This window comes from Pristis pectinata, chromosome 5 (genome assembly GCF_009764475.1).
Source record: "Pristis pectinata isolate sPriPec2 chromosome 5, sPriPec2.1.pri, whole genome shotgun sequence".
NCBI classification, from domain to species: Eukaryota; Metazoa; Chordata; class Chondrichthyes; order Rhinopristiformes; family Pristidae; genus Pristis; species Pristis pectinata.
This window is the reverse complement of record NC_067409.1, coordinates 82,790,188-82,803,330: the sequence shown is the minus strand read 5'-3', so window position 1 is coordinate 82,803,330 and position 13,143 is coordinate 82,790,188. Positions and strand designations below refer to the sequence as shown.

At 37.3% G+C, this 13,143-nt stretch overlaps 1 protein-coding gene across 3 annotated transcripts in view; it reads right to left on the bottom strand.

Annotated features, from left to right (window-relative positions):
* Positions 1-335: 335 nt before the first annotated feature.
* anln (anillin, actin binding protein) overlaps positions 336-13,143 on the bottom strand; it is a 65,679-nt gene continuing 52,871 nt past the window's right edge. For all 3 annotated transcript variants that reach the window (XM_052016285.1, XM_052016284.1, XM_052016286.1), the window contains 6 exons: positions 13,113-13,134; positions 11,290-11,402; positions 10,720-10,806; positions 5,810-5,917; positions 2,276-2,448; positions 336-1,837 (listed from right to left, as the gene is read on the bottom strand). In XM_052016285.1, the coding sequence (XP_051872245.1) occupies positions 1,693-1,837; positions 2,276-2,448; positions 5,810-5,917; positions 10,720-10,806; positions 11,290-11,402; positions 13,113-13,134 (648 nt within the window). In that variant the 3' untranslated portion in view covers positions 336-1,692. The remainder of the gene's footprint in view (positions 1,838-2,275; positions 2,449-5,809; positions 5,918-10,719; positions 10,807-11,289; positions 11,403-13,112; positions 13,135-13,143) is intronic.

Below are 13,143 nucleotides of genomic sequence, written 5' to 3'. Positions count from 1 at the left end.
CCACAGGTAGTTTATAGTTGCCAATTAACCTCCCAATCAACACTTCTTTAAATATGTGGGAGGAGACCAGATGAAAACTACGTGATAACAGAGAACACAAACTCCAGACAGCACTGAAGGTTAGAATCAAATCCAGGTTGCTGGACCTGTGAGATGGAGGCACTTCTATCCAAAGTTACTGAAGTTACTGGTGCTCTTGAACATACTATATTTCAGTGCTTCAAATTGCTCATTTCTGTACAAATTATCATAGGTAATTTTGTGTTGAAGCACCATATAATTACAAGCTTTGTTGTTGAAGTTTAATTAATGCACAAGCATATAAAGCTTTGAGGTGGTTTTCCATTTCGAAGCAGTTTATTTTAGACAACTTGCATAAGAAAGTTTTACAATAATACATTAAAAGGAACTAAATAAAATAGCACAGTTGAAAAGACAGTACAAAGATGGAGGACAGAAGAACAAAGTATATTTTTCCATTTAATACAAGTTAGTGTGAGATTACAATAATTATTTGGCACATCTGCTTAAATCTGTAAAAAAAATGTATGGGAAAATAACTGTGAACAATTTTCAATACATTCTATGATGGCATCATATATTTGGGTTCAAAATCTTTTTATGCCAGTTATCAGCATAACCAAGAATTATCCAACTTAAAATTCTTACAACTGCAGTTCACATTATTGTACAAAATAGCTTAATTAAAAGGCAAAGAACAAAAAACAGGCCTGGACATAGTTTTAAAAAACTAGATTAAAAGAATCAACAATGATGCTCAAAATAAACATTTACAAATGTTGGAATTTAATCAAACTCTCCAAAAAAAATGTCCATCCAATTCCTTTTAGGTTAAATCATATTAAAGTTTTTTTTTGATAAAGTTAATGTCATAGCCTGAAAGCATCAAGCAGGTAATATATAGCAGCATAATTAGAAAGACATTATTGCATAGTGTGTTCTGGTACCTCTCGTGCATCAAACTGCAGTCTACACAAACGTCTGTTTGTATATTTCAACGTGACATTTTCAGGAATCAATCCATGGGCCAGGGCAACAACCTTGGAAGTCTTGACGACAGCACAAATAGACCTTGTGTGTAAACTTTGCTAAGCTCTTGGATGGACTAATAAATGGGGGATGTTCCCCATGGAGGAGGGATTAGGGTAAGACCTATAATCACCCTTAAAGACAAGCGTTGGCTGATGAAGAGCAGCAGCACAATTAACAATCCATGTAGATCTAATCGTTTTGGTTCCTAACTCCATCTCCACTTACCAACAAATAGTTGCTATCTGTAGTTTCTTAAAAGTAATCTCAAAGCCAAACTGTATAAGGCAAAATCCCACTCATGAAAGGTACTCCTGCAGATATGATCAGGTCTTCAAGAGAAGTTTGGAATACCTTTTCAATCATGAAAGAATAAGTTCAAGGCAATGATGATTTTCATGAAACATTATTAGATAGTCAGGGTTCTCCAAAATGATTTGCTATCTTCCCTCTCACCTAATAATGTTGCTGCTGGACTAATCTGTACACCTTTGCTTAAAAAGATTTTCTTCAAACACTTTTTTTTGCCAGTGCCCTGACTATTCAGTAACATATAAGATACAAAAAGTTTCATTACATATTTGCACTTGTTCAATACTCATTCCATTGCAGGATGAGAGATTAAGTCGTAAATAAACCTGGTTAATAACGGTCTTCAGTCTCCTTCAACAGGATATGAGGCGCGTAGCAGGCATCTGGTTGCCAGGTCCGCAGATCAACTAAAGCTCTGTTCAGCTTTTGCATCCAGAGATTGCGTTCATCCTTGGTATCAGCAGACAGCCAGTTTCTGGAATGAGGGAAAGAATTGTTAAGATTGCTTAAAATGCTAAGAAAACACTTAAATACACATCATATGAATTACGAGTAAACAATAAAGTCATTTGAATTACAATCATTTTCAGCTTTGTCCTCTTCAGTTCTAGTTACTTTCAAATCTCTGTCCACATGTAGTCTTATTCACTTCCAGCTACATAGCACAAAACCATTTCAAAAACTGAAGTGCAATCTCCCCAAACATATTCCTTCATCTTAATAAATATCTTAATTAGATTGTCACTCAATTTCTAAAGTCAAAGGAAAACAAAGCAAGTTTTGGCAACCTGTCCTCAATTTAACTTCTGAAACCCAGGTATGATTGTGATAATGTAGCATACAGTGACTGGTTTTTCAAGACATAGAAATTTCATAAAGAATTTAGTTCAAAGTGATTGATCCTGTTGCTCACTTGGTGACGCAGAGAGTGTTCTTGCATTGACTAACAAGTGTCTCTCGATCATCTTCTCGCTGAGGCCTTACAGTGATGAGTTCAAATGTGTGGGGTCGAGCACAGAACTCACGGTTAGCTGGCTCTATTCTTCTGCTAGTACAATTAGCCAAGTTTACACGGCCAAGTGGATGCTGAAAGTAAATAAAATGTTGTTTAATCATACTGACTTGTACACATGTTAATGTTGAGTAAAGTGTAACTAAATCCTTAAGCAGGAAAAAAAAGATTTCTTAGAGCAGGAAATTTAATACATCCTTCTGCACACTTCTCAATATTATATTGAAAATATTAATATTGAAAAAGTGCAAATAATTGAGAAGGTGGGTTTCAATTTTAATTGAAAAATGAAGTTGTGTAATTTTTATCTGTACACATGTATTATTTCTCCAAAATTACCTTGTTGATTACCTGATTACCACTGTATTGCAGTGTGCAATGATTCATTGGATTGGTCACTTACAATTGTAATTTTTAACCAATCCAAACTTGTGTCCACCCCCCCCCCCCCAATCAATTTTAATTATTAGACACCAGGATACTCAAATTCAATTGAAATTCTATTAAGGTTGGAATTGCAGAAATCCAAAAATGTATTATTTAATGCTTGGAAATTTTAAAGTAGAAATTAGTAGTCAGTGAACAATCAATAGCAAAAAGCTAAACCTGATAATTTCAGCACAGTGAAAAGGGACTAGGTGATCTGGAATGAAAGATTGGCAGGTAAGGCACTAAATACTCAATGGCAGCTTTAAGGAGAGAGCTCCTGCTGTGAGGGGGAAAAAAACATCAAAAGATAGAGGTTCCAAATAATTAAATCTATTGAGGATAAAAGAAACAGGAAAAAAAGCCTTTTAACAAATGTCAGGCTCCTATTAAGAAATCCAGTTAGAGCAGAGCTAAGAAAGAAAATATCAAGGACAAAGGGATATGAGAAAAAAATATTCAGGTAACACGCAAGGGAAGACCAATTTTCCAATTATAATAAATGTGAAAAGTTAGTCAAAGGAAGGGTTGTATTGTTTGGGTCCAAGAAATAATCTTGTGGAAAGAAGGCACAATTGACAACTTGAATGAGTACTTTCCATTGGTCTCACAATGGTGCAGCTGACAGAGCTGCTACTTCACAGCTCCAGTAACCCAGATTCAATTTTGACCTCTGCTGCTGCTTCTGCAGGGGTTGCATGCTGTTCCTGCAATTGCGGGGAATTTTTCTAGGTGCTCAGCTTTCCTCCTACATCCTCAAAACATGTTGGTTGTTTGCTTAATTGGCCATTGTAAAATTTCCCTAGTGTGTAAGTGGTGATAGAGTCTATGGGGAGTTGATGGAAAACAATAAAATGGGATTAGCATAGGTGGATACTTAAGGTTAATGCAGTCTCAATGGGCTGAGAGGCCCATTTTTGTGTTGTACTCTTCAATGATTCTATAACTACAAAAAAAAGACAAGCAAATTTGAAAATGAAGGAATGGGGAAAATGAAAGAACAGAGAATTGAGAAACAGTGACTATAGCAGTTAGATTCAAATTCAAATGGAAAAATTACTATAAAGACAAATAAAAGGATTAGGCAGATTCAGCAAGTGAACTGTTTCATATTTCTCTCTTCTGGCACATTTCTATCATTTGCAAAAATTCATTTTCTTAGCAATCCAACAACCTCTAGCTATACGTTTTGCAGGGTTACAAAATTCTTCGTGCATTCTTTTACAGCAGTCTTTTTTTTGTTCCATTTTAGTAACAATTTACATAATATCTTTAAAGTATGCAAAAAAAAAGGGGAAGATACTTCGTGGGACTGCAAATCAAAAAAAAAATTGACATTGAATTGCATAGAGGTATAGGAAGGGTTTTTGAAAGAGCATCACGAAGGAGGTAGAGAGCCAAAGTCGAGGCAGAGAAATTCACAACTTGGGTTTGGTAGCTGAAGGCTTGGGCAATCAAAAGGCAGTCTGGGTTTGCAGATATGGCCTGAATTGACATTTGAGAATGTTCGTTCTGAAGAAGGTTAAAGAAATTAAGCAGGTGAAGATCATGGAGGGATCCAAATAAAAGGGTAACACTTAAAGCTGATATGTTGCCAAACCATTTCAAACTCCTTGTTTATGGACCTTATGGACAAACTCATGGACTTTGTTTAGCTTTTCTGTATGCATCCTAATTAATTGTGTAAAAGTGAACAAATAGGCCAATGGATTAGCATGTGAAAATTTTCACATTTGAAATAGCCAAAATACAAATGGACATTTCATGAAAAAGGCAAAGTGCATATTCCAAGCTGAACTACTACCTAAAATGGACGTGCAAGAAACTTACCGTGCTTCTGTAGAAAGCCATTTTGCCTCTTGTAACAAAACAGCTTGAGGGAAAAGATACAAATTCCAAAACTTGTTTGATGTCTAGATTCCATTTAATTCAACAATTCTTTTCAGTGTGATTTTCTGTTGGTCAATTGCTGCACTAAATTACCAACAACAACATTGAAACAGAAGGAGAATTACACCATGTTCCCTTCCTGTTATTGGTTTTTTGTGCTTTCAGTCTCATGGGCAGATCTACCGCAAAATACAAAAATTGCACTATAATTTCTTAATTTAGTAGGACTAGAAGAAAGTCACAGGAGGAACGTAAAGGAAGTTGTGGCAAAAGGTGTACAGGTGGTGTTTTGGGCATTTTCAGTTTTTGCAAATGTTCAAAATCTTTACACAATTTGGATATAGAGAAAATGCTACCTTGACAGATCCACAAGTAAGCTTGATAAGCAGTCCAGTTCTTTACACAAATTGGCAGAGATTATAATCTGGACTAGCACAGAATCTCTGAAATGGGGCTTCTGCTGCAAATGTCATCAGCCACAGGAACGGACATCGAGACTCTTCTGTCATTTAATATATTCATGATTGATTTGTGAAAGACTGAAGGTCAGAAATAAATAACCTGTAAATTGTTAAGCATCAGTGGCAGTTTCTGATGCTGGATATTATATCATGAAAAAGGTAGACATTAAGTGGTGAATGGAAGCGGTGAGGCTAAGCTATTTGGTGTGAGAGACATTACAACGGCAATTTTGTTTTTGTGATGCAATGCTACTGGTATTGATGGGGAGAAGAAATAATGAAAAGTGCATCTAGTAATTGAATCAGATGGACCATTTCCTCTACTGCCCATCAATACCAGTAAGATATTGCATCACAAAAAAGACTACTGATGAGATGCTTCATTTTTACACCAAAAAGCTATTAGCCTCACTGCTTCCATTCACTGTTTAATAATTCTTTCTTTTCCATGATTTAACATTCAGCATCAGAAGCTGCCACTGGTGCCTAAGCATTTACAGGTTGGTCATTTCAAGAAGAGTACATAATGCAAGAAGACCTTTAAAAACAATCGCATTTGGAGATGGCTTCAAGGTGAAAAAGAGATATTTGAATTACATTATATTTTACATCAGCTGATCAGTTCTGACATTGCAGCAATAGTTTCTGTACTACAAACCTTGGATTTTTCATCATCTGGATAGGTCCAGTATGAGATGCAATTTCCAGATAAGACACACCAGCGTCGATGCCATGCTCCAAAACCACTAACGTCATCAAACATGGTCTGTAAGGAAAGAAATCATCAAGTTGGGTCAAAAGTAAGTATTTAAGGATCTTATAATAGCTAGGAAGCATTGGATAAACATTGCAAGTATTTATTTGTTGCTATAATCGGGACCACCAAAGTTTCTCCCTTATTCTATTCGTTGCACATTGTGCAGTTAATATGCTTTATATTTCCACCAGATGTTTCTTCTAGAATTGCTTAACAATGTACCTTCCAAAAAATTAGATGAAGCCTGCAGAAAGCTGCAAGATCACAGAATCATCCAGGTAAGAGTGCCTGGAGGCTGGATCGAGTAGCATGATGATTCTGTGTACTGGGCAATTCAATGTTAATGAAAAATATGTTTGGAAAATATCAGGGACATATCACAGGTTGCAGTGGGACTTGTCCTTGCAAGGCTACCAAAGTCAAAAGCAAGCCTTCCCAATGCTTGTGAGGCCTGCTTCACTGCTACTTAAAGTAGCAATCTGGAATATGGAATATGGCCCTGGTCTTGGGTGGGTCCACTTTAAATAAGCTAATTAAACAAGCACACCCTTGCAGTCCTCACAACCACCACCATCTCACCACTTCCATCCTGACCCACCACCTCTAGCAATCACAATCTTTGCACTCCTTTCCATTTTGCAAGCTTTGCATGACCCTCATCTCCATTCCATAAACTACTGACTTGCTAATCTGATAATGCACCAGATACAGAATCCCCCATATCCCCAGCACCCAACACTTTGCCTGATAACTTCCCACTAACCTGCCAGCATGACCCAAACCTCCTTCCAATCCTAGCCCAATGACACCCCCACTACTGGCCTTCAAGTCTGATGACCATTCTTCCCCATCCAAAGGGCCATCAATCACAGCCTTCAATGTACTCAGTTGAGCACCAACAGTCCTCGAGCACAGAATACCAAAATCCACTGTAACATCATTTCCTACCACGGTCCTAAAATATATGATCCTATCAAAACTCTCCAACCAGAGGGAAAAAACCTTTTAGTATCTACCCGAATAGTCATTATCAATTCCTGTGAGTCTCAATAAAATCATCTCGTGTTTCTAAGCTCTAGTAGGCGCTAATCTTCCTCATCTCTTCTTTCATAACAATGCCCTCTTCCCTGGAATCAATCTACAGATTCCAAAGCAGGTATATCATTTAGGTAAAAAATGGCTAACTGAGAAAAATTCTCTGTATGAAGTTTTACCGAAGTTCTGTATAATTTCATCAAGGCTTCCTTGTTTGTGAACTCCAATCTCCTTGCAATAAAGGGAAAATATTTGTTTCTTATTGCTTGCGTGTCTTCTTTGTGTCTCTTGAACCACCACACTAAGGCCTTTTTGTACACTATTTACTTATTTAAAATTATATATAGTTTCCTATTCTTACCATCTTGACATATTCTCATTTAAAATCCATCTGCCGCTTTCTTCCCCTCTGCTTAGACCATCCCCAACTCACTGTGGATTTTTGCATCCACCCATTAGCTCATTTTCTTTATCATCAGCAAACCTTGATAATTATTTTCATGCAAGCATATAAACTAAAAAGCCAAGGGCACAGGATTGATCCCTGTGATAACCCAATAGTGTTCCAACTTGGAAACAACATTTATTCCTACTCAGCAGGTGGAGAGAGAAATAGTGCAGGTTGTTAACTATATTTTTCTCTCCAAAAGTAGTGTCTGATTGCTGAGTATTTCTATTAGTTTCCGTTTTTATTTCAAATTTAAAGCATCTGGAGTTTTTTTTTTGCTTTTCATCCACTATCCATGCCACCATATTAAGCCAGACCCACTATCCCTTATCTTACATAGCAACCTTTTGTGTGACATCTTATTAAAACGTCTTTTAAAAGTTCAGATATACTATATCCACCAGCATTCCCTTATCTATCCTGCTAGCTACACAGAGAGTGTAGGTGCCTGGAACATGCTGACAGGGTGGTGGTGGTGGAAGCAGGCACAAAAATGGCATTTAAGAGGCATTTAGAATGACGTGAACATGAAGGGAATGAATGGATATGGATCACGTGCAAGCAGATAGGATTAGTTTCATTTGGCATCATGGTTGGCACAGACATCAGGGGCCAAAGGGCTTATTTCTGTTCTGTATTTTTCTATGTTCTATCCTCTTAGTAACTTTGGCAATTCCAAAGCAAGTTCCCTACCAAATGCTGCAGTGAATGGCAGACTTAGCTCCCTTGGAAATACTCGGAAGAGACCACAAGCAACACTGGCAATTAAATTAGTGGGAAAGGGCCAGAGAATCCAGGGAGTAGACTGATGCAAGGCTTGGAAGCCTGGTTAGATAAGAAGTACTCCAGCTCTTCAGCATCCACCAGCACTTCTCTTTAAAAAGAGTGCATGCCTCTCCTTAGCTGCCAAAGCTCCCAAGGCCTGAGAAACATAGCTGATCAGAGGTTAAATCCATCATCTAGAATTAATCAAGACATGCAGTCTTTAATAATAATTAAAAGACCAGTCTAGCTCCTGAAATTGCTTTAAGTCAAGTTTGCATTTTAAATTTTTCACATCTTAACATACCCAACCTACTAATTGAGGGCTGAAAAGTGCCTGTTTAAAGCCCAAATCGGACCCAATTGCCTTCCTTCTGCAATTTACTTTATTATCTTTGACACATGCAAGAGCAAAGGGGAATCTAGTCTTTTCAAATGATGTGCAGATTGGGGTGGCATCTTTAAATCAAGTTTTTTTATATTGAAGAAAGAGGATCATGATGCAATTTGTATATTGGAAAAAGCTTCAATACCACCCCTCAAATATCATAGACATCCAAATCTATTGCAGTGTTATGTGGAGAATAAAGCATCTTTGACATTCAGTCGGTTGCTCTAAATTTGAGGCAATATTAAAATAGTTGAGGTTACCTATTCATTTGCTCTGTAGTGAGATGTGCAGAAATATTATCTCCATTTAATTCCAGGATTAACACCAACAATTTGTTTTATATTTCACTAGATGGTGCTGTTAGATTTTTACAGCATTGGAACAGTTTCTGATAAATGTCTAAATACCAATTAGACACTTCAGTGCTTCATAGGATCTAACTTGAGAAGAACTGTACTCCCAGAGCACTCTTGGGTAGAGAATTCCAAAGACACATCACCCTCGGGGAGAAGAAATTGTTCTCAACTTCAGTCCTAAATGGCCTATGCGTTATTTTGAGACTATGACCTCTGGTTCTAGACTCTTCAGGCAGGAAAAACATCCTCTTGATCATGTCAACCCTCTAAGAATTTAGTGCATTTCAGTGAGGTTACTTCTCACTCTTCTAAACTCCAGAAGGATAAAGCCCAAATCTACTCAGTCTCCCTTTAAAAGACACATCTGCCATGTCAGGAACAAGACTGGTGAATCTTTGCTGCACTCATTCTAGAACATAGAATATTACAGCACAGTACAGGCCCTTCGGCCCACAATGTTGTGCTGACATTTTATCCTGCTCCAAGATCTATCTAACCCTTCCCTCCCACATAGCCCCCCATTTCTCTATCATTCATGTGTCTAAGAGTCTTAAATGTTCCTAATGTATCTGCCCCCACAATCTATAGCAAGAATATCTTTTTTTTTAAAGAAAAGGAGAGCAAAATTGTATACAATACTCCAGGTGTGTAATTTCACTAAAACCATACATAATTATAATAAGACAGATAATTGTAATAAGTTCTCATGAACGGTTTCTTTTTCCACAGCTGCTGCTTGAATGACTGAGTTCTTCCATTATTTCTGTTTTTGTTTGTAATAAGACAATCTTGCTCTTGTATTCAGATGCTCTTGCAATAAAGCCCAATACACCATTTGCTGTGCAAATTGCCTCTACACCTGCACACTGACTTCTTTGCACGACATCCAGGTCCACTTGAACATCAATACTTTCCAATCCCTCACCATTTAAAACATACTCAGCATTTTTGTTTGCTCCTGTCGTGGTAGACAACCACATTTTTCCCCACACTGCACTCCAATACATTGTCGTTCACTCACACGGCTTGTGTTGAAGCCTCTTTGAGTCCTCATCGCTACTCACATTCCCACTTATTTTCATGTCGTCAGCAAATGTCATATTTGATCCCCTCAGCCAAATTGTTGATATAGATTGTATATAGTTGAGAGCCAAGCACATAACTCTGCTGTACCCCAGCAGACAGAGCCTGCCAACTTGAGAATGACCCATTTATTCCAAAGCTCAGTTAAGCAAGTGATGAATTCTCATTAAAATTTTGCTTTGACCATAACTGGAGAAGTGTGTCCAGTTAAGGTTGGGGCATTAAGAAAGACGTGAAAGCTTTGGAGATCAAGATGATTCCGGGGATGAGAGGCTTCAGTTATGTGGGCAGACCAGAGAAACTGGGGTTGTTCTCTTTGTAATCTTCTCTATTCCAATGAGTTCCACTAGAGGTATTTAAAATCATGAAGAGTATGGCTAGTATAGAAGAGGAAAACTACACAGTGCTAGTGTTTGGAATGAAGGGATAGTAATGGAAGCAGATTCAAAAATAGTATTCAAAAGATGAACTGGATAAGCACCCAAAATAAGAGAATTTGCAGTGCTGTGTAGAGAGGGAGAAGCTGGATTGCTCTTATATAGCACTGTACAGGCTCCTTTTAACCAATGGTTGTGACCATTTTTGTAATTCTATGACAATCTGAGGATGTGAGAAATGGCAGCTAAATGCAATCTTGTTCTTTCTTTTCTTATCAAATCCTTCTGGCAGCATTCAGCAGAGACTTCTTAAAAAAAAAAAAAATTCAACTTTACTGTGATAACCAAAGAAAGCTTACCAAAAATCCACGCTCCTCAATCATGGAACCAACCTGGCACTGCAATTTTACACATATGTGACCTTCAAGAGGAGACAAGAAGGGAACCTGCAAAAGTAGTCATATTACATTTGATTTGTACTTTTAAAAATACGTGTTCTTGATAGGTCTAGTCTACTATTGATTCACATACTTCATTCTGTATTTTGTTTTGCATTATAGATCTGTTAACCCAAGGTTATCGGGTGACAATGTCTGCAAACATATGAAATCCTCAAAGATTGCTGTCACTTTACCAACTAGCAGTCACTGTTTGATGACTGTTAGCTTTCCTAAAAGGTTAACAGCTACCAACTACCATTTCCAACATCACTAAAGGCCATATGATATGCAAATAATTTTCCTCGATCAAGGCAATCTCAAATTCAGCTCTCAGAATTAAACACACCTAAGATTTAATAGACAAGTATCCAAGGCTCCTTTACGACTGCAGCATTTACACAAAACATTTCAAACAAGACACTTCAACTGATAAAAGTGTACAGTCTAAAACAGAATTTAATCTGTCTTAAAGGATTCTAATATACTAACCTTATCCAGTTGGAATTTAGAATTTCCTACAGAAGTGAGCGAGAATTTGTGGGATCCAACCATGCTGAAATTACTGGTGCGCACTGCATTGGGGCCTCCAGGACTTACCAAAGCTACAAATGAAAACAATAGTTTGAGGAAAAATTGTTAACGTTTTCAGTCGCTTTCAATAATTACCCATGAAAGAAATGTGGCATGACTATGCTTAGGACCAGGGAGATGCACCTCTCTTTCATGCAAATTTAATTTATAAACAAAGCCTTTTTGATGATTGGCCTTTGATTGGCCACGCCACACATGGATAATCTCAATGGAAATAGCAGAAATCATATTCAAAGTGGGACCAAGACCGATTTTAGATTGCTATCCCAAGGGGACCTGAAAATTGTCAATGGCTAATATGGGCCTGGCAATATTTCAGGCATTCCTGGGGTACGATACACAACCCTGTGAAACTGGTTAATTTTCTGTTTGGTAAATAAATGTAATGAAGCTCAATCACTCCACCAGCTTCAAATACATTCATGCTAATGATCACACTGTGTCCAGCAACACAAACTCCAGGCAACCTTATTAACATCTGAAGCTTATCAAGACCCATTTGGTGCTCTCCCTTAAGAAGAAACTCTAAAATTCAGATTATTTAGAATGTTATTTGCCACCAAGTAGAAATAAGAGCATGGTGCAGGACAAAGAATAGAACTGCTGCAGAAAGAAAAGTTTTAGATTCATGGGGCACTGGGACCAATTCAAACCAGGCATGTTGCAACTCAACAGGGTTGGGATCCTATCTTCATGAGGAAGTTTGCCATTGCTGTTGGGGAAAGTTTAAACAAATTTATCCTAACACTGTGCTCCTTGTTTCTCAACAACTCAGCCAAGGGGACCATCCATGCATCTACCCTATCAGACCCTGTTAAAAAAAAATTGTGCATGTAATTCAAGATTGCCTCTCATTCTTCTAAACAGGATCAAAAGCCCATTCCATTTAATCTCTCCTCATAGCCCAATATTCCCACCCCAGGAATCAATCTGCTGAACCTTTGTTGCACTCCTCTATTGCAGGTAAATTCTTGCTAAGGACATATTATTTGCCTTCCTAATTGCTTGCTGTAGTAGAACATGTTTCATTGATTTGCATACAGGAACATCCAAATTGCTCTGAATACCTACATCTTTTAATTTTAAAAAATGTTGAAAATTGAAATTTAAAAAAAAATTTATCTACCAAAATAGATGACCTTACATTTTTCCACATTATATTCCATTTGCCACGTACTTGCCCATTCACTTAGTCTACCACTAAACTCTGAAATACCTCTGCATCATCCTCACAGTTCACAATGCCATTCTGCTTTCTAACATCAACAAATAAAGATATATTACATTCTGCCTGCTCATCTAAATCATTGATACAAGTTGTGAACAGCCCCACTGGATCAGCTCCTAATATAAAAATGACCCATTTATTCCCAATGTTTTCTGACTTCTAATCTGCCCTTTAATTTACACCAGTATATTAGGCCCAATCTCTCATTTTCTAATTTTGTTTAATAATTAGTATGTAGTAATTGAAGGCATTCTGAAAGTCCAAATACAACACATCCATCAGTTCCTCTTTTTGGTAGAAAAACTTAAGAAGCAGATTTGTCACACAGTATCTTTCTTATAAACCTTTGCTAACTCTTCCCTTTCCTAGTATTATTTTCAAAGGTCCCTGTTACCATTTCCTTAATAATGGATTCTTTCATTGTTCCCATGTTTTTAATCATTATTACAAGAGACAAAATCCAACTCAAATTTTAAAATGGCATGTAACCTACCTGGTGTGTGTAAGTTGCTCTTCTGTATGGA